Here is a 24,973-nt window from a genome sequence, read left to right on the forward strand (position 1 = left end):
ACACAATTGGTATGATTATACCCACATTGCAACTGAGTGGGAGTAACTTGCTGAAGGCCACCTAGCAGGTTTGTGGCAGAGGCAAGATCTAAACTGGGAAGTCTTGACTTGTAGCCCATTCTCTTGGCCAATACATAACACCAGCTCTTGATCATATTTAGATATTCCCTGTGGTGGAAAAGATACAATTAGTCTGGGTTCCTCATACCTGAGTCAAATCCTTGGCAAAAAAGTCACTGTCACTCCCCAGGATGGCATCATCTAAAATCTCCCATCTCTCTCCTACCCGGAACTCCATGATATAATGGTCAATCGGAAAGCTGTGATTGGCTGGAGGGAGCCATGACAGTAGGACTCCTTGCTGCGTCCGATTGGCTGTTAGGCACCTCGGTGGAGTAACCAGCACCAGGGGTTCTGGAGTTGTTACAGGGAATGCTGAAGATATAAAAAGAAGGGGGAAGGGGGAGGAAGTGGGGGGAACAAATGTTTTAAACCAATGCAAGGTAGTCTATCCAAGGTCAGGAAGGTAAGGGTTGCACATGTACTAATCTTATATATTTGTGGCTGGGCCCCAATCTCTTAAATGGCTCTGACATTTCTTCTTTGTTTCCCCTTATGTCTGGGACATTCTCCCAGAATGCCTTCTCCATGTTGACTCTCCCTTTCCCATCAAATCCTTCCTCAAAACCCACCTCTTAAATGAAATGTGCAACTGAACCCCTTAATCCTCACCTGAGACTAAACCTAAGGCTATGGGTGACTCGGTATATCTGGGCATATTTATCTTTCCATTAGCCTTGCCTTTCCCTTCCCTTCTCTCCCTCATTGACATTTGCATTGTAAGCTACTGAGGACATGGACCTTATGTTGGTTAGTAAAGTGCCACATATAGTGACAGAACTACCTAACAGTTCCATACTTGGTGATGGGGGTGGGGGAAGCAGCATCATTTAAAATCAGGGTGCTCATTTAAAAGCAGGGTGCACGTTGGTTCTCTCGGGTTATGGAAACCTGCATGACCAAATCTGCTTCCTTTGGGGCTTACCTACCTAGAGTGTTCACAGTGACCACCTCGCTGAAGGAGCTTGTACCCAGCTTGTTTTGGGCCAAGATGCTGAACTGGTAGGCAGTCTCAGGTTCGAGGTTATCCATGAGCAGCCAACTGGGGCCAGCTGGTACTGGAAGAGAGAGCCAGTCGTGAGGTCCAAACTGTGCTCGCTTCATCCTGGCAAGATAGAAGAAAGACAATCCAAGGGACGGGTTCTTTGGGAGGGAAGGAATCAAAGAGAAAAAGAACAAGAGAGAAAAGAGAGAGAGGGCAGAGAGAGAGAAAAAGAGACAATCCCTTAATGAACAATGGACCTACTTGGGAGATGGGCTCAATCACACCAAGGACTCTGCGCTAAAAATAAAATAAAAAATTCTGCGCCAACATAACCAAATTCTGTAACAAGAAAAGCTGGATTCTGCTACCTGCATACATTCAGCAGAAGCTGCTCCTGTTTGTTTTAGGGAATGGGTTGGGGATAAAAGTAATATAGAACCCTAAACCCACACCCTCTGATCACTATAGATCTGCTTTAGCTTCTGAGATCTCAGCAGGCATTGCCCACACACTTTCCAGCATATCTATGCAATCATAAGGACTAGTAACTTTGGGTGTTGTTGTTGTTGTTGTTTAAATGAAAGCTAACATACATAAGAAGCTCAATCTACAATCAGTGAACACATAAAGGCAAGTCGAGTACTTTCTAGTCTAACTGGTAGCAGCCATCCAGAAACTCAGGTATGTGTATACTGGAGTGGGGTCTTTTCCAGCCCAGCTAACAAGCATCCTTTAATTAAACAAATTAAACAGATTAAACAAATAACCTTTTGTATGCAAAACATGTGCTCTATCACTACCCCATGAGCCAGGCCCCCAGATTTTGATCACTGGCACCATCAAGGGATGAATGCCTATAGCGATTTTTGGCAACATCTACTCCCCTAGTGATGAGGTATAGGGGATCACATGGTTGCACTTATATCTTTCTCTGTGTGATCACCCCTTCTTTATCCCTCCCCCCCAAACTTTGGGTTAAATTGCAATCATTTTTGCACAGAGGAAAGAGTTAAGATAACAACGAAGGTAACAATTTCATCTATCTATCTATCTATCTAATTTATATGCTGCCTCTCTCCAAAGACTCTAGGCAGTTGTCCTTCAAAGATTACTCTATGGAGGGACTCCATAAAGTAATCGCTGATGGACATTCCTGCCAATTTTCCACTTCCAAAATTTTCATGACAATTTTTATGAAAATATACGAATAAGACGAATACTTATATACCGCTTTGCAACAAAAGTTCGCAAAGCAGTTTACATAGCTATAAATAAATAAAAAGGCTCCCTCTCCCCAAAGGGCTCACAACATAAAAAAAGAAACATAAGATAGACACCAGCAACAGCCACTGGAGGGATGCTGTGTTGGGGATGGATAGGGCCAGTGGCTCTCCCCCTGCTGAGAGAGAGAGAGAGAATCACCACTTTTAAAAAGGTGCCTCTTTGCTCACTTAGCAGGGGATAAATGTGACAAAACAAAGATCAAATTATATATTATTTATTTATTCGATTTCTATACCGCCCTTCCAAAAATGGCTCAGGGCGGTTTACACAGAGAAATAATAAATAAATAAGATGGCTCCTTGTCCCCAAAGGGCTCACAATCTAAAAAGAAACACAAGATAGACACCAGCAACAGTCACTGGAGGGATGCTGTGCTGGGAGTGGATAGGGCCAAGTTACTCTCCCCCTGCTAAATAAAAGAGAATAGCCACATTAAAAGGTGCCTCTTTGCCAAGTTAGCCGGGGTTACTTTAGATATTGGATTTTTAAATTTTTTAAGAACTTTTAACACACCCTTGCAAATGTGGATGCTGCAGGCCGACAATCAGGTCAACAAAAGCACGATAAGGCACTGAAAGTGGAAAGTCTCGCCATGCTATCCCTCTTGCCCATCTCTAGGGGGGCAGAACTCGTCCAGCACCACAAGGAACATCCGTCCCCTCCAGATGGCACCAGCCACTCCACTGGGCTCCTGGTCTACACTGAGCTACAGCCTCTCCCTTGTCCTACATCCAGAGGTCATCTTGCACTCGTATAGCACTTGTACTAACCCTTTTGAACTACAAGGAAATGTTGCCAGGATTCCAAGGGCAGCTGTGTGGAAGGAGGCAGAGTTTGATTCCCGCCTGCCCCTCTCAGCCTAGGCACAGAAGCCTTTCCATCAACCCAGACATGGAGAATGAAATGGCAACGCCCTGCAACAGTGCCTCGGGAGTCCCAAGGGATATGTCCCAAACCAGCCATCCCGCTGCCTGTGAGTATTCCACTGCATCAGGTGCCGCCGGTGTGTCCTGGCAAAGCAAAGTGCTCCTCACAGATGGCCCTTTATGCACTGCAGAGCCTGTTCTGCTGAGAGAGACACCGGTGGGGAGGCGGCTGCCTCATCCATAGTCCGCAGGACTGCCAAGTCGCCGCCAGCGAGCCAAGTTTCGCTTCGACTCGGCTCACCTGTGCAGCAGCAGCCGCCCCAGAAAAGACAGCATCCAAATGATGATTTCATCCACACTGGCCGCATTCCAGACTGGATGCCTTCGATTAGGCTGGCATCCGGCACCCGAGGGAAAAGGGATTGCCCATCATCCCCAAGAACTCTCCTTTGTGCTGTGAGAGCTAGATATGTGTATACACCGAACAGCTGCTGCTACAGAACAGCAACTGGTAGACAGCAGCAGGTGCGAGACAGGCACATTCCCTGCCTAAGAAGCACAGCCAAGATCTAAGCAACACAATAGCCCTATTCAGACATTATGTTGTACGAGTGCACAGATATCCTGCATCGGCTTTGCATGCAGAAGGTCCCAGGTTCACTTCCTGGCATCTCCAGGGAGGGCTGGCAAAGACTCGTGCCTGAAACCTTGGAGAGCTGCTGCCAGTCAGCACTGACAATACTAAACTGGGTGGGCCATGGGTCTGACTCAGTAGGCAGAAGCTGCATATGTTTCACTGCAAACTGAGTAAAGAAGCACCTTTTTAAAGTGGCGATTCTTTTTAAAGTGGCGATAGCAGGGGGAGAGGAACTGGCCCTATCTATCCCCAGCACAGCATCTTTCAAGTGGCTGTTGATGATGTCTATCTTATCTTTCTTTTTTAGACTGAGAGCCCTTTGGAGACAGGGAGCCATTCTCTCTCTCTCTCTCTCTCTCTGAACTTTTTGTTGAAAAGCAAAATATAGATATTCTTCTTCTTCATCCTATGACACACGCTTTTGGGTCAATGACTATATCTGCATTCACTTCAAAAATGAACCTGGGTACAAGTCCACCAAATGCATGGTACAGACAGGACGTTTACTGCCGTACCTGTGTTCAACGTGATAGGAGAATAACTGTACTTGTGCACAGATCTGTACACTTGCGTGTGTGGCAAACATCACTTGTGAATACAGGTGATAAAAATGTAAGCAATTAAAGTAGCAATGGTGCCAATAGGAAATCAGGGCCTATCAGCAAGGTGTGAATTCACAATCACTGGCCTTGCTGCTGTGAGCTAAAAGCTCTGCAGAAAAACCAGGAGATTTTTAAAGACCGAAATACCTTGATGGAGTCCTTGCTCTCCTGTGTTTCTACCCCACCCACCATACTTGTGTTCTCCTGCTTCGATACAACTTCCTCTTCATGTCAGCAGACTTGGCAAAGAAGCACGTTTTGCGTGTGCATAACTCTGCTCCTTACTCTGTTTTTTTCTACTACCCTTCTCTGAAACTATGGTAGGGGATACAGCTCAGTGGTAAAGCACCATCTTTGCCTGCAGAAGGTCCCAGTTTCATGTGCCATTATCTCCAGCATAAAGAATCCCAGGTAAGAGGCCTGAAAAAGACCCTGAAGAAATGCTGCCATTCAGAGCCAGCCCTGGGCTAGAGAGACCAATGGTCTGACTCAGACAGAAGCGTCCTCTGTTCATGACAGAGAGAGCCATGCAAACTACTCCTGTTCTCGTCTTGCATGCTTCCGGGAAGCACTTGTACAAGTCAAAGTCCCAAACCCGCATCCTTTGGATTCATATATTTATTTATTCTTAAAGGAGGGTCTGAAAATATCCCCATTTCTCAACAGTATGGTGAAAAACTGCTGGCAGCAAGCAACAGAAGAAGCTGACTGTTCTCTACCAAAAAGGTGAGAGGAAAACTTTCAGGAGGGAGGAAGTGGGATCCTTCCCTCTCAAGGACATTTTAATCACAGAGGCAGCTGGGTGAATGTCACACTCTTCCATCGGTGTGGGCCACCATTTCCCCAGCCTTACTCTTTCCTCCTCCTCTTCTCCTTCCTTCTTTCTGCCACTCCTTTGTCTTTCTATACAATCAGAACCCTTTCCTGAGCTCCAACACGATCCCATTTTCAAAAGCTGAGAAGACTTTATTATGAGAAGCACATATCCAATCTTTACTCTATCAGCAAACTCCATCTGGTCAAATTAGAAAGAAGGGAGAAGGTGGGGGGGAGAGAAAAAAGGAAAGGAACCCTCAAGGAATTGAGAGGAGAAACATGACTGAAATGCAGAAGGTCGCCGTCACCTCTACATTCTATGTTTCTGTTGGAGTCAATGAAGGGACGGAATGTCAATCAGCTCCAAGGCAGTGGTTCAGAAGGCACAAAAAACTGCTAGATGGGCATTGCCACGTCTGTGCACAATGCTCAAGGGTGGCAAAGACCCCCATTAAGGGGGGGTCTTTATTCCTAGATGACTCACACATGCCCCAAACCAGAGCACTTTAGCACCATATAGCACGACAAGGGAAATATCAAAGGGATATTTCAGGATGCTGGGAAAGAAAAACTACCCCTTTTCTCTCCTCCCCCTCGCCTTCTTGAAACCTTCCCCTTCCCCATCACTTGAGCATTCAACACTAGACGACAGACGTTCAGCAGAACACAGTCCTGAATTCTGGTAGCCTATCAACAGGCCTGGCCACGTTCACAAGAAGAGGGTTCACTGTTACATCGGCCACTATCGGAGACAGACATCTCTAGGGTTAGGATGTAAGATGCAGCCATGTAATTGACACATGTCAACAAGTGCTCATCATCAATTCTTCCACCATATTGGCATGCTATTAATCAATTCTTAAGACAGCCAGAGGAGCAGTGGCATGTATGGCCATATTTACACAGCTTCACTCATTCAGAAAGTTCTTTTCAAGCCTCCATGGCTCTTATCAACGATTCAGTCTGTTACACGCTAGGGAGCCAAACCCTTCAGCTTCCCTTTAACAAAGGGCAGATGGGGACCAATTACATTTGCATACTGAAGTGTCATTCTGGAACATACAGTTGTAGAAACACGCCCCCCCCCCCGCAAAAGCCCCACAGAAGGAGAAAAAAGCAACATGGGGGACCCCTATCAACGGAAATGCACATTTAGCTAAAAGAGGGCTGGCTACCTTGACATGTCACTATTTGGACCAGGTCAGCACAATGTGTGGTCCAAGCCCAACGCAGTCCACAAGCCATGTACAGAGGGCCAGGAAGGGCATAATAAATCTTCTGGTTTTAGGGACACAAGAAGCTGCCTTATACTGAGCATTGTCTACACTATCTTAGTATGGTCTACACTGACTGGCAGTGGCTTTCCAAGGTTACAGGCAGGAGTCTTTCCCAACCTGACCTGGAGATGCCAGGGAGTGAATATAGGTCCTTCTGCATGCAGATGCTCTTCCACTGAGCTACAGCCCTGTCCACTAAGGATAATATCTTACAGCACTCGCAAGTAGTCTCCCATCCAAATGCAAATCATGGCAGACCCTGCTTAGCAAAGGGGGCAATTCAAGCTTGGTACCGCAAGACCTCAGCTCTTGCCTGTGGTCTTCCCAGAGGCATCTGGTGGGTCACTGTGTGAAACAGGATGCTGGACTAGATGGGCATTGAGCCTGATCCAGCAGGGCTGTTCTTATGTTCTTAAGACCAGCTCTCCTCCCCAGACTAACTCTATCCTGTGCTGGCAAGACAATGAAGAGGAGGATCAGAAGTGGCCGTGAGCTCACACAATAGACAGGCTAATGCAAGGATTGGTGTTACCTTTTATTGGTGTTCAGTGCATTTCCATACAAACATCTTTATCACTGCAATGAAGTTTTATCCAGCTAGTTTATGAAGGACTTCTGTATTCCCTTGGTAAGGATTTCTATATCAAAGTCACTTTAAGAACACACATGAAAGAGAACATTAGTCCTCACTGCTGGCTTATCTTTGTGTCGGTGGCTGTCATAGGAACTTAGGAAGCTGCTTTAAACTGAGCCCGACCACCGGTCCATCTAGCTCATGATTGACTACACAGACCAGCAGCGGCTCTTGGAGGTTCCAAGCAGGAGTCTCTCCCAAACCTATCTAGAGATGCCAGGGCTGAACCTAGGACCTTCTGTATGCAAGCGGATGCTCTCCTGCTGAGGTATGGCCCCATCTCCTAAGGGGATTATCTTACAGCCTTCACATGTCATCTCCCATCCAAATGCACACCACGGTGGGCCTTGCGGAGTAAATTCATGCTTGCTACCACAAGACCAGCTCTCCTGATGAAATGATTGCCAACCATCACCAGTGATTCCATTACAATGTGTTAAAGGATTCTAGGGAGCAACCACAGCCGATGCAGCACCTTAGGAAAAACAGGAAGCTGCCATATATGGACGGAGTCAGACCCTTGGTCCATCTAGCTCAGTACTGTCTTCACAGACTGGCAGTGGCTTCTCCAAGGTTGCAGGCTGGAATCTCTCTCAACCCTATCTTGGAAATGCCAGGGAGGGAACTTGAAACCTAGATGCTCTTCCCAGAGCGGCCCCATCCCCTGAGGGGAATATATTACAGTGCTCACACATCAAGTCTCCCATCCAGGGCGGACCCTGCTTGGCTAAGGGGACCAGTCATGCTTGCTACCACAAGACCAGCTCTCCTCTCCATGAACCCCCAACAAACTTGCTCAGCTCCCTAGGGGGGACCAAGGGTGCCACCCCCCTTAACAGTTTATGAGAATTCCCCACCCCACAAAATCACAGGAGCAGAGACTTTCATGTTTGCCTCATGCAAATGGGGCAGAGAGAAATGGAGAAGTGTGTTTTTACCAACAACAATGGAAGCAAAGTTCTTCCCCTGCCTATCCATTCATCTAAAGCGGCTTCTGCATAGTACTGGGTACTAGGGAAGGAGTTTATATGGATGCAAATGCCTCGTGTCAGTCTTGTCCACACATGCTTCCAGCACAAGTGCACAGTTTTATATAGTTTTATACCTTGGCTGCACAAGGGGCAGTGGAGTCCAGACACAATAGTGTGCTTATGTGCATTTAGGAGTTCTGTAGGAGCTTTGTCCCACTTCTACACACCTCTGAAAGGTTTAGGAGGTGCATTGCCCCAGAGCTTCCCTCTGCTCTGTGTTTTAAGGGGAACTAGTGCCTTCCAGGGCCAGGGGCATGGTCTGAAAGGACATGGCTGCAGCCTAGCTGAAGCTAAGCAGGTCTGGACCTGCTCAGTGCCTTAATAGGTGACTGCCTGGGAACTCCCATGTATGCCATCTTGAGTTCCCTGACAGAAGAAAGTCAGGCTATAAATGCAATAGATCATCATTCTCGCTGTGAAGGATGGAAGCACCCTAGGGAAGGGTAAGGAGACGTCCTATTCTGTACTACTAATGTGAGTACTTCAGGAGCCAGGACACAAAATCAGGAGCCAGGACACAAAATCCTCATTTAAGCGGATTCTGTGTGCACTTGCACCCTCCTCGCTTCAATCCCCCTCTCCCCAAGAAAACGACAGACATTCACGCATGTCTGACTAAAGTAAATGCTCTAAGTGGACTCGGCCTGAGAAAGAGCAGTGGCCACATCTACTCCAAGCTCTGGCTGAGTAGGAAAGGGAAGAAGCAGAGAGCAAAGCATGCTGGGATGACTCACAGAGGGCCGTACCAAACTGAGAATGTCTGTTCATATCCGCCATCATAGCCGGGTTCCCAGGAAACATTGGCAGAGGTCATGGAGACGGAGACATGCACGTTGCCCGGGGCATGAGGGCTTGTGCCTGCAGGAAAGAGAACAGAGAGAATAGAGCTCTTAAAAAGAGAACAGAAAACAAGAGAGGGAATTAGACAAAACCATTCGAATGCGAGACTGATAGGTCTTGAGGTGAACTGACACTCCTTGCCGTAACGTATACCATTAGCAGGGATGCAGACTGAGAGAAAGCCTGAGAAGAAAGCCTGAGAAGCAAGCCCTCACTTTACTTTCTGGTGAAAGGAAAGACACTTTTGCAGGGAGAACGGGAGGGACTTTTCAAATGCTTGGAAGGGATCTGCACCTCTGACCACTGGTCTAAGTTATCTCTCTTTGAAAGACCCTTTTCCAAATTCAAATAGATGATTGCTTTCAACCATATTTGCTAGCACTTTCTGGTAGGAATGTGCGAATCGATTTGGGTACAAATCGATATGTACCCAAATCTAGCTAATTCAGGCAACAAGGAGACAGAACAAATCACCCCTGTGGTCCATTGGCTAGATTTGGGTCCAAATCGAATCGTGGCAGATTCGATTTGAATCGCTTTGAGATTCCGATTCCTCCTATCATTTCCCCCTGATTCCCAGCTTTCATTTAAAAAAAAAGAAAAGGGAAAAAAAGCTAAGCTCTAGCCCTTGTAGAAGTGGCGTTATGGAGCAAAATGTGTGGTCACTATTTTTCAAGTGTTTGGATTCTTTGGTATATAATAATTTTTCTTCAAAGTATCCCTATGAGGATTTATTGCACACCTTCATTTATGGTTAGGATCCATGTTAGGGTTAGGATAGGGCGACTTTGAATCCCCATTATTTCCTATGGCAAAAATATACAAAATCAGTAACAGCTAAAAAAAATAAAAAATAAAATCATTAAAATCATCCAAGTGCCCCACTGCCTTGAGATCTGGGTGGTAGGTGGCACCCATGGGGACCTACCCACCCCCCCAAGTTTGGTGCCCCTAGGACCTTTATAAGTGGTCTGCAAATCAAATCAAAATCGAATCTGGGGTGATTTGGGGGGACAGATTTGGACACAAAATGAATCAGGAGTGATTTGATTTGGGCACAAATCAAATTGAAAAAATTGATTCGTGCACATTCGTACGTTCTGGTAGGAAAAGAGAGACTCTGTCCCTGGTGCTGAAGGGAGTCACACACATTCTCAATGGTGTGCTCCCACTTTCTCCCCCTGGAAATGGAACTGCTAGGCACTGGGGATCTCCAGGAGGCTTAAGCAATGGAGTGCAGGCCACAGACCATTGTGCTGGCTTCTCAAAAGGAGGAGCAAGCCAGTCCGTCTCTGTGCTGCACAGACAGAGGGTTGCACTGCGGATGCCAATCCAGCAGAGTTCAAGTGACACAAGCTCTTTATTTGCAACCAGTTTTCTTGCAAGTTAATAGGTTGAAAGCCGCCTTGAGAATTTTAGCAAAATTGGAAGTCCATGTATAAATATTTACAATGGTCCCTCTGGCAGGCAGGAAACTTGCACAAGCTAGAAGAGAAAGAGGCTTTCCCACCCAACCCATCTAGAGATGCAACCAAAATAAGGACAGAGATTTAGCAGCAGTTTCACTGAAGCATGAAATTAAAGGAAAATGTTACTTCTTCCTTGCTGGAAAAGATCTCTGACTGGGGCCTTTCAGACAGGTCATTTGCCACAGACAGCATCGAAGACAGATGAGTTTCCCTTGACATAAGTTAGCACATTGCCTCCCTCCAAATGGTTTCTTAGCCAATATGGGCTGAAGTCATTGACTCCTAGAGCAAACAAACTGAGCTCCCCAAAGGCTAGTCACTGAAACGTAAGGAAGCTCCAAACAGAGGCAGAGAAAAGTCAGAAGAGTCATCCATCCAACTCACAGGTTGATGCAGTCCTGTTTCGTGGACAGCGGTAATACAGCAATTTCAGATTCCCCCCCCCCCGGCTGTGGTCTCACTTTCTGCATAGTCTCCCCACTTGTGTTACTCAAGAGTTAATTTGGTTCCTCTTGGATCAATGAGGAATTAGTAGAAGCTTTTATGCACCTGATGGTGCCAGTTGACCTGAGCTATTGTGGTCAAATGTGGGACAGTTTCAGTGCCTGGGAATTTCACTCAGGGCCCAAAATAGGTTGAATATTACTGAACAATACCCCCACCACCCAAATTGGGGCACTGGACCTGCTAATTGCTCTGCATTGAATGTTATTGTTTTTATGACAGCTATTTTAATTTCATTGATCTTTGTTGTATTGCTTCTTATTTTATAATACACCACTTCATGGGCCCTTTGGGTGGAAAACAGACTTACATCTTTGTAAATACAGTTGCAGAATTCCTCATGAGTGCTGCCATTTTCTAAGGGATCCTTCATCACCAATATGAATTCTCTTCCTGACATTATTTTTCTTGTTCTCCTCTACACACTATCAGATGTATTCTACCAAATCACTCAGCAGAAATTCCTCCTGCTACATCATTTCCTCAGTGCCAATATTCTACTTCTGTCCTCTCCAGCATCTCTACCAAATTCTACATGCCATCTTTCTGGGTCTCCACCTCTCCTTAGGATGTCATTGGACTTTATCATTTCTCTTACGATCCCTTTTTAAACTGTAATGTTCAAGAGGGATATTCAAAACTTCCCCACTTCTTTTTAGGGATAGTTCTGTCTTCTTGAATGCATACTTGCCTGCTAAGGACACTTATCTGCAAAAGCAGATCTACAGTTCAGCAAGGACTTGCATGGTTCCCAAAGTACTATTGCTACAGATCAGGTTACTGAGCACTGTTCCCCATTCATGAGTGTGAAGCTATTGTATCAATGTTGCACAACTGGCTTAGACCAACACCTTGTGATTTTTATTTTTATTTCCCTGTGTTGTTCACCTCTCCACATGAACTCAATGCAAACCTGTTGCTGGTTCAGGACACGTATCTGCAACAACAAACATAGAACTTTCACTTCAGGAGGGCAGAAAGCATTAATCTTTGTGCCACCCCTCTGTTCAAGACTTCAGCAGTTCCAGCAAGATTTCCATACCTACCGATGACTGTCAGATGAGTGCTAGCAGTGATGCTTGTGACGATGTTGGTAGCGACACATTCCCATTCTCCATGGTCGTCCTTACTGAGAGATCGGAATTGGAGGCTGCCACTTGGAAGGGTGTTGTGCTTGCTTCTACTAGGCTTCCCTACCTTGGTCAAACAACAGAGAAAGCACAGGGAGAGGAAAAGGGGAGGAAACACAACTCAGAGGCATGTTGCAAGGCTACGGGAGTGAGGTAACATTAGGCCAATGGAGCTGTCACACGCTGGGAAGGCCGTCCCTGCAGGGACAGCCTGGGGCATCTAGCAGAAAGGCGAGGCAAAACCATGGGCCAGAGAGGCAAGACAAAGGTTGGTTCTCAGAAGGACGTCTTGATGAGCAAGACTTGTGTAGTGAGAGTAGCGTGAAGCAGGACTGGTGGGGCCGGAGAACTAACCAAAGGCTTGCAGAGTCAAGGAAAGAGCCAGTCATAGCAGGGAGGGAAGCAAGAGCTCACTAGGCCCACCAATGTTCCCTGTAAGAGGGATGCCCAGATGTTGTTGACTACAGTTCCCATAATCTTTTCAGTGAGGTGGCAGGACAGTGGTTCTGCAGTAAATGTGCTTTTTGAGTTAAAAACGGCCGTGTATGTCTCGCTTTGGGCCAATAGAGGGAACTATGAGCCCATGCATTTCGTGCCTGCAATAATATCCTTCTCACTGCATGATGAGGCAATCATGCTCTTCCTCTGGGGTTTCAGGCAGTGCCTGGTCTTCCCACTAGAAGGCAGCCCTGGGCCACTGTCTAGGCCTGTCCTTTGCTGGGGGGAGCACTATTGACTTCATGCAGTGTCTGAGAAAGGGTTGATACTATGGAGAGGTGCAGCTGGGCCAGGCAATCTAGGAAGCACACAGGATTACCGGGATGCAGGCCCAGAGCCAGTCCGGAGCCTGGAGAGATCAAGCAGAAGTTCATCTTCTGCACCAATGCCTGACTCTGACCCAAAGGTTGCGCCGTTTGGTGGGGAACTACAGGGAAATCAGCCGTGACACATATAGCGGAAACAGACCATGTCCGACTCCCCTCTATCAGCTTCCATTTTCTCCCCCAAGCAAGTGTCCTTACGGGGAAGGGGATGCATCTGCATGAGATCTATACCAGGCTGAGAGTTCTCCCCCAACTTAATGGCTACACATATTCAATTACATTGACCTAAGGTACACAGGCAGCTGCCTTATACCAAGTCAGGCCATCGGTCCATGAAGCTCAGCACTGTCTACAGTGACTGGCAGCAGCCCTCCCAGATTTCAGATAAAGATTTTTCCTAGGCCTACTTGGGGATGTCAAGGATCAAACCAAGGACCTTCTGCATGCAAAGCTGGTGCTCTCCCATTGAGCTTTGGCCCTTCCCCTTAAGGACACAACCTCCCTATGCCAAGACAAACTCCACCACTGGAAGTCTTAGAAATGCCAGACTCTTGGGTTATTTCACACTGTTTCCGTTAAGAACGACGTTGGTATACTGGAGAGGGCCAATGAGTAGAACTTGGCCTCAGGAAGTTTAAACCCCCACTTATCTGTGGGTCACCTGAGCTCCTGTGATGGAGAGCAAGACACAACTATCATAAAATAAGTATCTGTACAAAACAGCCAGAAGAATCCATAGCTGCTAAAAACCACATCAAGCATGAATTGTCCCCTTAGCTAGGCAAGGTCCATCCTGGGTTGCATCTGAATGGGTGACATGAGTGAAGCACTGGGAGAGATTCCCCGCAGGGGATGGGGCCGCTCTGGGAAGAAGCATCTGCATACGTGCATGCAGAAGGTTCCAAGTTCCCTCTCTGGCAGCATCTCCAAGATAGGGCTGAAAGAGACTCCTGCCGGCCAGCTATGAAAAGCCGCTGCCAACCTGGGTCAATACTTAGCTAGATGGACCAAGGGTCTGACTCGGTATAAGGCAGCTTCCAATGTTCCACAGGTTTTGTTGTGGATAAGAGGGACCCACCAAGCATATATCCAAGCGGTGACAGTAATGGCAGCACCAGTTCCTACAGGAAGTGGAGACACATCTAAATGTTGCCAAAAATATGGGACTACTGTCAAAAATGGCAGCCACATGTCAAGCCCCATCTAGTAGAACTCACCATCTGTCCCTGCCTCACTCCTCTATGCAGTTCTGTGCCCCTGCAGGAGATAGCTAGTGATGAAGAACAGGGCTGCACCACTTTGGCCCTCCTGCAGACGCTGGACTACAACTTCCATCACCCCTGGCTACTGGACACTGTGGATGGGGAAGATGGTTGCTGGAGTCCAAAAGCAGCTGAAGGGCTGAAGTTGTGCAGCCCTGATGTAGAGCGTGGGGCGAGCATGGAAACTCAGAGCACAATTTTATCAAAACAAAGGTAAGTTGAACGAGATGCTACAAAGGGAAAGGAGAAAACCTGACTCAGGACTGACTGTTTCAGCAGAAGACCTGCGTTTCTGGCCATATTTAGTCCCACCTGCAGCTAATTAGCCATGACCTCCTGACCAAGCTCCAACGCATCATAGTGGGGCACAACAGCACATAGCAAAAATAAACAAAGTTGTATCATTTTGGTGCAGGGCGACAAAGACTAGTCTTAAGAAAGAGAGGATTTCTCCCGGTCTGTGTTTTTTTCTGGTGCACTCTCCCTTACAACCCACTTCTTCCAATTCCCAGTTGAAACCAGGAGAATTTCGAAAATTCATTCCGAAATTAGAGGACACACCCCTGGCTTCAGATTTCAGTACCTTCAGCACACGTGCTCCTTTGCCTTTACGTCTCCCATCCTTTTACCAAAGACCGAACAAAATTAAACTGAATACAACCACATGTACAAGCACATGCGCAACTGTAAACATAAAGCCTATTCTCAGAACCAAAAGCTGGATAAGAAGAACGTCCAGCTGGGATCCCAGACCTGGCCAAACACTCCTGAGAACCAATCATGTGCCGCCAAAACTCAAGGTAGGAGGATGGAAAAGTGGTCATGTGCTAGCTGTGTTCCGGGTAGGATGGGGCGGGCTGGGGCGGGCTTTTCCTCTGCCCTTGATACGGTGCTGGGGAAACAATGTCAGCTAGCCGCTGCCATCCTGCCCACATCAGAGCTTGCACATGATCACTTTCCCATCATCCTACCTTGATATTTGCAACACGCGACTGGTTCTCGGGAGCACGCACAGGACTTGGAGCTTGGCAGCCGGCTCCTCATACCCGGATTTCGGGCATGAGAACGGAGTTACAGAGGAAGCGGGGGAAAGAAACAGATGAGCTTAAGGGACTGAAAGCTGTGGAAATGTGCACATGCAGAACGCTCAGTTGAAGATTTGGAAATAAGCAGTGAAATCCGGGCAGAGGCAAAATGCATCCGTCCCACTTTGGGGAAACAGGACCAGGGAATTCAGAGTTCTAAAATCTGGGGTGGGGTGGCAAGTTTCAGAAGAATCCCTAGTTAGGTCCACCTTGCAGATGGAGAAGGTGGCACTGGGGAACAGAAGCCTAAACAGAGAGGTGCCTTTGAGAGGCACCAGCCTAGAGGAGCGGGAAAGGGATGGCGGGGGAAATGGGAGAGCGGCCCATTTTGCAGGTGCTGCTGTGGCAGGTTTGTGCAGTCCTGGACGCTTTCTTGCACAGAGCGGGCTTTCCCCCACCCACCTGCGGGAGAGGGCGGCAGTGGTACAGCCCAAAGCGAAGCAGCTGAACCTGCAGGTTGCTCTTACCGGGACAGAGTGTGGCTGCTCTGTCTGCAATATTCATCAAAAGCCAAAGGCACTGCAGATTTTTCTGGCAGGCCGGGTACCTTTCTCCAGGCGATGACAGGAAAGGGGTCTCCTGCAGCAGCACAGGGGATCAAGAGCTCCCTCCCTGCCTCTTGTCTGTATTCCCAGCCTGGTAGCACCGTGAAATAGGGCGGGTCCTGGAGCCAGCGTGGAGAAAGGGGAAGAAGGGTGGAAAGAATCAAGCCACTGTCAGCAAACCGGCAACGGAGGAGCAGACATTCAACAGAGCTGCAAAGTGCAAAACCTTTAGCCCATTAACTGCCTCTGGTTGCATTTATATATATACACACACACACACACACACACACACACACACACACACGTGCTGAGCCATGTTAATTTTTCCCACTATCCATTTTCTCACACACTACCCCACTTGCGTTGGCCACACAGAATACCCATACATGCATACTAGTCCCCGGCGCCATTTATATACCATTTTTCTGCACACATCATTCACACACACACACCAGCTCCATTCAGATGCAACATCAAACCATGATTTGTCTTTATGAGAAGGACCAGAGGCAAGAGTAGTGGGAGGAGAGCCAGTCCTGCAGTAGCGAGTCTGAACAGTCCCCTTTGCTAAGTAGGGTCTTCCCTGGTTTGCATTTGGATGGGTGACGACATGTGAGAACTGTAAGATATCCCTTAGGGGATGGGGATGTAGCTCAGTGGAAGAGCATCTGCTTACATGCAGAAGGTCCCAGGTTCAAGCCCTGGCAGCACCTCCAGGTAGGGCTGGGAAAGACTCCTGCCTAGAACCCTGAAGAGCTGCTGCCAGTCAGTGATGGCAATCCTCAGCTACAGTAGGTGGGCCAATGGTCTGATTCGGTATAAGGCAGTTTCCTATGCTCTCTTGTCCTTCATGCATATTGGGAAGAGATTAGAAGCTTCTGCTTCTAGTTTGAGGCAAACCATTGTTTGCCATCTTGGCTAAAGTCAGCAAACTATGGTTTGCTGCAAACTAGAAGCAGAAGCTTCTAAATCTCTTCCTCTTGTGCATGAAGGAAAAGAGCAGGAGAGCAGGAAGCATGCATATCAAAGCTCACTACTGCTCAGTCTCATCATGACAAATGACAAGCCATGACCACACAGGTCTCTTTTCATAATGGCAAACCACGGCCACACAGACGCTAAGCAAAGTGCCCACTGTCCTGATGGGAAGGCTTGTACGTCATGCTCCATCCCCTTGCAAGGGGAAAGGGGTTAACAGTGAGTTCAAAATCAAATCACTGTGACAAAGCTGATGAAAATATAGGTTTCCATTTTTAAAAGCTCTGTAGATCCTGTTGGAGAGAGCTGTGGTTTAAGTTGCACTGAAATGGGCCTTTCCTAGCCATTGGCTCTACCACTACCATGATATGGAACGTTTATCAACATTCCAATTTGACAGCACTATATTTTAAAAGTTGCATGCACAAAAGGTAAGGGTGAGATTGGGTTGTGTGCCGTCAATTGGAAAGCATTCAGTAGAGAAGGCAGTAGGTAGTTCTATCACAGCATCAGCCGAATCATGGCTCAGTTCAGACACATCAATAGTGTCTTCCCATTGGCAGTACATAGCCCCATCTCATCCTATGATTTTGTGTGGACTTCTTTGTTTTCATAGTTCTGAGATGTTGGAATGTTCACAAGCATTCCATATCACGTCAGCAGCAAAGCCAACAGGTAGGGAGGGCTCATTTCATTCAAGTGACATCACAGCTCTCTCCACCAATAACTATAGAGGTTCCAAAACCTGACACCTCTATTTCCCTCAGTATTGCTGATTGGATTTTGGACCCACAGAGGTGCACTGTGGGCCTTGCAATATACTATCCTTTCCATCTGGGCAAAGTGTAGGGGTGTGTGTGTGTGTGTGTGTGTGTGTGTGTGTGTGAGTGTGTGTGTGTGTGTGAGAGAGAGAGAGAGAGAGAGAGAGAGAGAGAGAGAGAGAGAGAGAGAGAGAGAGTTCATGAGCTTCTCAGCAAACCAAGAAGTCAACAAATGAGATACCTTCAGTACCAGTCGGGCAGGGGGTGACTGGCCCATTGTACCCAGGGCGTTATAAGGCACGCAGGTGTATGTGCCGAGAGCTTCTTCTGTTGCCTCTTCTATTCGAATTGAGCCATCTTCCATCAGACTCCAGCCAGAATACTGCACAAGCAAGAGAAGAGATGAGATATGCTGCAATTTTGAGTTCCACATGATCAGTATCTATGGTCCTTTTTAGCTTTGGTTACAGATTTGAGGTGCAGTCATCTCTTTAAATGCAGATATCATCTGGCCTGGAACTCTCCCCTTCAGCTGGCTTTTAAAATATGCTTTGTTGTAATACTTGTAACCCATCAGTAGGTGCCCTTGTGGTGCTGTTGCAGCACCACCTAGTAATGGAAGACAGAACTACACTCTGAATGATCCTAACATTCTTCTCTTGTTTGTTTAGACTTTTAATAGATTGGACTTGCTGAGGCTATGATGTAAAGTGGAAAACTGGTACTAGTTATTTACTGCATATCACTCATGTATTGTGAAGCTGCACTGGCTGCCAGCTTGTTCCCAGGTTCAGTTCAAGATGCTGATTTAACTCTTTGAATCCCTGATTCAATGGTTTAAACCAGGATCTTCTGCTGAGTCCAGGAATGAACAAGCAACCAGCGCAGATTTATTTTATTTAGTTAGTCTATTTGTATACCACCCACTACCAAAATCTCTAGGTGGTTTAGAACATTCATGGGTCCTCTGCCAAGTTACCTTAGGGTCCACCTTCTCCTCTATGTTCCTCTTTATGCAAGCTGATTTGCATCAGAAACCATACTCTGGATTGTCTCTGCCTGATAAGACCTACTGGGAGATCTCCAGACAAGATCAACCAGGAGCAGGGCTTTCTCAGCAGCAGTCTAAGAAATGGCCCAGCCACGTGCAGCATTTTTGCCAAGCTGTAAAGCTGTAGCCAAAAACCCACTCCCCAAACCAAATGAACGCTGAGAAGGAGCCAATGGTGTGGTGGTTCCTTGCACGCGAGGGTGATTCATAAACTAAAATCCCTTGTCAACATTTTGGACTGCCTTTGTAATCCTCTCATTGCTGTCAGCTGGGAGACAGTCAGTTATCATAATTGGCCTACTTGGATGGCACAGATGTATCGCTTCGGGGAAACATGTTGACACAGAGCCCTGCTAATGAGATGTGGACAATTTCTCCTCTTGGCATCAGGCGGAATCGAGCTCAGGTCAGCAGCACTCAATAGTCCCAGATACCTAATGGCTGTCTGTGGGCTTATGGAAAAGCAAGGACCTCCAATTAGTTCCATCATCGTTACAGCCAGGATGCAGAACCATCCAAAGCAAACTGGAATACTGGCCTTGGTGGGGTGGGGGGGCGGCGGGCTGCAGCCCATTGGTAGAGCATCTGCTTTGCATGCAGAAGGTCTCGGGTTCTAGTTCTACAAAGGTCATTGCAGAGCTAGAAAATAGCAACCAAAATTAGCAGGGGCCTAGAGTGACTTTAGGAGAACAAACTAATTTGTTTCAGGAAAACAAACCAAGGGAGCATAGAACAAATCAATCCAGAATTTTCACTCCAGGCACAAATGACCAGGCTCAAACTAGCATACTTCGGACACATTGGTGCCAATCCCATTTCAAGACAGACCCTTGGACTGAACTAGTCCAAGGGTCCATCTTCAAAGCATGTATTTAGACCCCTCCCAGAGGCCCACAGGACTCTAGAGGTTCGGGTCTGGCTAGATCGTGCCCATGATCAGCAACACAGCTGGAGTCGGAAGCCACATTAGTAGGCGACCCCCATTTGAAGCGGTCAGAATATAATCTTTTGAGCATGAATATTTAAAGGGATCTCTAAATATTGAGAATTTTGTTTAAATATTTAAAAGAATGAAGTCCTTGATAGGATTTCTAAACCAAGGTAAGAGCAGGATGGAGCCTCGTTAAAAGGGGATCTTTTAAGCATCAAATTCCCATATATAGTAATATCTGCAGGGCGACACTTTATTGCTCCTCTGGCATTAGATTAATGATGCTTGTCTCCCGCAGTGACAGGAGAAATGAACTCCTTATGAGTCCCTAGATGGGGTGATTGCTGTTGATTAGATGGAAGCATCCAAAATACAGAGCGCATTTTCTTTCGTCCTCCTGATGGGGGTGGGGGAGGTTGGAAGGCAACCCCTCAGCCTGATAAAGGGGCCTCTAGTCTACACTGACAGAGATGACATTGGCAGTGGCAGTAGGGGAAGAGACTATGCCTTTAAGAAGATTGTTACCTGCTTAAAGCAATCTCAAAGGCAAAGTAAAGTTGTGCCGTTGAGTCGGTGTCGACTCCTGGCTCCCACAGAGCCCTGTGGTTGTCTTTGGTAGAATACAGGAGGGGTTGACCATTGCCTCCTCCCATGCAGTGTGAGGTGATGCCTTTCGGCTTTCCTCTTCCTGTAGCGCTGCTGCTCGAAACAAGTATTTCGGAAACATACCAGTGGGGATTTGAACCGGCAACCTCTGGCTTGCTAGTCAAGTCATTTCCCTGCTGCGCCATTAGGTGTCTACAATCTTAGTCCTAGTCAGAGAGGAAGGGGATGCCTCTTTGAGGATGAAGCCTTCTACAACGTGCTATTTTTTTGAAAGGATGTGCTATTTTTTTGAAAAAGAAAACACAGAACGATTGTTCTCCTATGCCGGGGTTGCCAACCTGTGGTCCTCCAGATGTTGCTGAACTTAACTCCCACCATCCCCAGTGACAATAAATGGGGGCTGAAGGTGATGGGCCAGTTGCTCTCCCCCTGCTAAATAGAAGAGAAATGCCACTTTAATAAGGTGCTGCTATGCTCAGTTAGCAAGGCGGGGAAGCAACCTGCCTAGAGAGCAAGAGGCTGTTGGTTTGAATCCCCACTGGTGTGTTTCCCAGAATATGGGAAACGCCTATATCAGGCAGCAGCGATATAAGAAGATGCTGAAAGGCATCATCTCATACTGCACAGGAGGAGGCAATGGTAAACCCTTCCTGTATTCTACCAAAGACAACCTCAGGGCTTTGCGGTCGCCAGGGCACAACCTCTTCTTTCCTTTCCTATGCTCAGTTAGCAGCACCTTTTTTAGTCCATCAAAATGGGTTTAATTAATGGATTAATCCATTAAATGTCCCTTAAAAACACAAACACACACATACACACAAAACCGGTTTACCTTTTCAATGCGCAGAGGGCGCCCATCTTTATTCCACTTGACCAGGGAAACTGGGGGCTCTGCCTCAACCGGGCAGCGGATGTATCCATGTATACCGACGGGAACGTAGATGATGGGTGGCATGTTGACCACACGGGCAGGATCTAGGTCAGAGGAACAGGATGTTAAGGAGGTGTATATGCGCCACTCTCTTGCAGCGTCCAGGTTAGTCTGTGCGCATGCCTTTCTACTGCAGCCTGCTGGGACAGGGGTCAGCAGCATTGTGGCAACGGTTTCCAAACCCCAAATTCCAATTCAGTAACATTTGTAATTCTGGCCTCTAAAGACCATTCGCCTTGTGCTCGTTATCTCCTCCAGTACTTTTTCCACACAATGCATAATTAATCTACGGAATTCTCTGCCATGGAACGTGGTGAGGGCCACTAGCTTGGATGGCTTTAAAAGGGGCTTAGACAAATTAATGGAGGGCAGGTCTATCCATGGCTACTAGCCCACAGGTGACTGTGGGCCACCTGCAGCCTCAGAAGCATGATGCCTCTCAATACCAGCTGCAGGGGAGCAACAGCAGGAGGGAGGGCATGTCCTCAGCTCTTGCCTGTGGGCCTCCCAGAAGGATCTGGTGGGCCACTGTGCGAAACAGGATGCTGGACTAGATGAGCTTCCTCAGGCCTGATCCAACAGGGCTGCTCACAGCTCGAGGGCTGAAGTTGTGCAGCCTTGCATTGCACAGTCAGCAATGCCTAGTCAAATTAGCATCACTGGAGAAGAGAGATGATCAACTCTCCTCCTCTCCTCCTCTTTCTAGTCCAGGGCTTGCTTTGGAATCCCATGATCCTTTGCTTCCGTGTCTCCCTGCCTCTCCCCTGGGGTTATGGAGGGGTGGCAGGGAACAATACAAGCACCAGTCATTCCCAAAGTCAGACTGTGAGCGACTGGATGACATCACCATTGCCAGGGATTTTGGACCTCTCTGTTCTATGATGGCTGGGAACATACACAAGTCGAAAGGAAAGGAAAATTAATCCCCATTATTCTGGTTTTAGTGGGTCTTGTATGTGTTTCTATTCCCTTTTCAAATTTGATGGCCTGCCAGGGGCAAAGAAGAAGAAACAAAAACCAAGACCACAGAGGTATTAAGATTAAAAACCGCATGATTAAAATCCAAAATCCATAAGAGAGCCCCGTATGCTCCCTCTCTGTAATGCTCCAGAGGCATTCAGTGTGTGGATTCTGAATGCGGAGAATCGGAAGGCTCTGTGGAGGGAGAGGGATTTTTCAATCAGAGCACTGCCCTGATGGGGACACACACACACACACACACACACACACACACACACATACACACCCGCGCCCAGGCTTCTTCCACTGCCTCATCACACTTGGCAAACAGCTGACAATCACCGAGGAACAAGCATTGATCAAGGTCATCTGATGTTAACTGTGGCATCGTAACCTAGATTCAGATCCAGGACGTAATGAAGAGCTTGATTTGTACACATGGAGTTTAGCGCCGTGTCTTAGGAAATGTAATCAACATAGGCTCAAGGGATTGGTAATGGGACACCGAGCTTTTTCACTTCTAGGTCACTGGATGGTGTCCAACTCGGTTGATTAATTACTGACCCAAAGCCGTCACCATCTGACAGCTAGTTGGGCAACATTGAGTGAGACGGCTTCCAGTCCAGACCAAGCTGGCAAGGAAGAGACCAGGAAGGTCAGGCCCTCAAATTGCTCCCTTCTCTCCAAGGTAAACAGCAGAACTTGGGCCCTCCAACTGCTGTGGGACTACGGCTTCCATCATCCTTGTCTTTTAGTCACTGTGGCTGAGGATGATGGGAGTTGTAGTCCAGGAACAGCTGGAGGGCCAAAATTGGGCAGCCCTGGCATACAGCATAAGCCGGAGATAGGTACCTTTGGAACTACAGCTCTTGTTGAACTCCATCATCATCATAAATTGTGGCAGGCATGATGGGAGTTGTAGTCCAGTGGTAGCTGGAGTGCCAAAGGTTGCTGATCCCTGGATAAGCCATGGATTCAAGTTATGCTGAACACTAACTAGCAAACCCAGAAGTAGTATGGAGCTTCTACACCTAGACAAAAGATAGATGCACTCTCTGGTTAGGGGATCCAGAGCAGATTCACTCCCTGCCCTCTTCTGTCTGGAGTGAATTCCTCCTCCCTTCCGTGGTTTACAAGAATGGGCCATCAGTAACGCCAGCCATGGTTCCCACCCGACACACATCCACTGTTCTAGACCACCACTCATTCCCAAAAGGAGACCTTAGCTATCTGGTCCCAGTTCAAGTAACCTTTCCCCCTCTATACAATGCACTGTTGCCATCTATCTAGACATGCACTGAAGCATTCACAAGACTAAGTAGGCAAACCCACTGAAAACCAAACCATATGGCTTTTACATTTTTTTTAATGGTACAAAGTTATCCTAGCCCATTTATGCCACAAACATGTCAGTTATATAGGGACATGGGAAACTGCCTTATACCGAGTCAGACCATCAACCCATCTAGCTCAATATTGTCTACCCAGACTGGCAGTGGCTTCTCCAAGGTTGCAGGCAGGAATTTCTCTCAGCCCTATCTTGGAGATGCTGCCAGGGAGGGAACTTGGAACCTTCTGCATACAGAAGTTTAACCATCATGGCCTCCCTGCAAAGAACCCTGGGAGTACAGGAGTTCCCGGAGTACAGTTGGTCAGCTGCACATCCTGAACCGTACTTTCAGGAGGGTGCTGAGAATTCCCGGTCAGAAATGCATTGCTCCCCTCACAGAACTAAAATCCTCAGGGTGCCCTGTGGAAAGGGGTTGGCTGTTAAACCAGCTTGAGAGGCTGTTCGCACAACCAGCCGAACCCTTCCTGGCCTGCACCAGGCAAGGATAGGCTGGTTGTGAGAAGCACGATGAGAAGCAGAAGCTCTCGCACCCTTACGCCGGCGCCTGGGTATCGTGCGACTCCTCAGATTGCACATCACAGAGATGGGTGCATGGAGAGCCCATCAGATGGAGGGGACCCCAAATCCCCATGCCACCCATTGCATTGAGGGATGCCCAGAAGCATGCCCAGATCCCTCCACCTCCCGGAGGGATGCCCAGATTCTTCTGCCCTGCCCCGTACTTCACAGAGCTGTATGGAGCAGGGCTGACCATGTGGACGTGTGGGAGGCATGCTGAAGAGGACCTGCTTGGTTGTCTGGGTGGAAGGTAAGGTGAAAGCAGCCTTCCCCCTGCATCCTCCCTGCCAGCCTGGGGCAACCACGTGGATTGCCCCTTATGATGTAGACAAGCTGCCCGACACATTTTGTTTATGCTGCCCCCCACCACCTTGTACAAACCCAGCTCCCTCTCTTACCCCCTGCCTTTTTAAAGCAGGGGCAGGAGGGCATATTTCCACCTTGCTGGCTCCCCAATTCCGGAGGGGGCCGCCTCGCCTCATGGAAGAGCCGCCCCAGGAATGGGAAGAGGAGCTCGCCTGCTTCACCCCACCCACCACAACTGGCTGCTGATCTGAGAAGCCATCAGGAGGAGGCTACCAAGAGTATGGTTCCCTATAGTTCCTTGGAGGAAAAGCAGGGGAATTAAGGGCCACCAATAAATAAAAGCATGACCCCAGGGATCTGCATCGAGGCAGGCGATCTGTCCGACAAGCTTTGCACATGGAGGTGGGATATGCTGTAGGGGTTTCCCGTCTTTGATACATTATTTTCGCAAAGCTTCTGCAAAGATATGGGTTGAATGCAACTGTCAAGAACCTACAGGAAGCAGCTTTCAGGGTAGACTGGAAGCACTGGAATAATACAAACAATAGAATAAAAGCTGATGGGCGTGCCTCCTGCCTAGGAGAGGAGGGGCAGATTAACTCTCCTCCGAGACATCTAATACTGACATG

At 47.6% G+C, this 24,973-nt stretch overlaps 1 protein-coding gene across 3 annotated transcripts in view; it reads right to left on the reverse strand.

Moving 5' to 3' along the window:
* The window catches only part of IGSF9B (immunoglobulin superfamily member 9B), a 112,997-nt gene that overhangs the window by 23,498 nt on the left and 64,526 nt on the right, over nt 1-24,973 (reverse strand). For all 3 annotated transcript variants that reach the window (XM_053270242.1, XM_053270243.1, XM_053270244.1), the window contains exons 8-14: nt 21,071-21,213; nt 17,892-18,032; nt 15,914-16,030; nt 12,112-12,262; nt 8,999-9,110; nt 1,050-1,225; nt 209-435 (exon numbers count right to left, since the gene is read on the reverse strand). In XM_053270242.1, the coding sequence (XP_053126217.1) occupies nt 209-435; nt 1,050-1,225; nt 8,999-9,110; nt 12,112-12,262; nt 15,914-16,030; nt 17,892-18,032; nt 21,071-21,213 (1,067 nt within the window). The remainder of the gene's footprint in view (nt 1-208; nt 436-1,049; nt 1,226-8,998; nt 9,111-12,111; nt 12,263-15,913; nt 16,031-17,891; nt 18,033-21,070; nt 21,214-24,973) is intronic.

Source organism: Hemicordylus capensis, chromosome 8 (assembly GCF_027244095.1).
Source record: "Hemicordylus capensis ecotype Gifberg chromosome 8, rHemCap1.1.pri, whole genome shotgun sequence".
Taxonomy (NCBI): Eukaryota; Metazoa; Chordata; class Lepidosauria; order Squamata; family Cordylidae; genus Hemicordylus; species Hemicordylus capensis.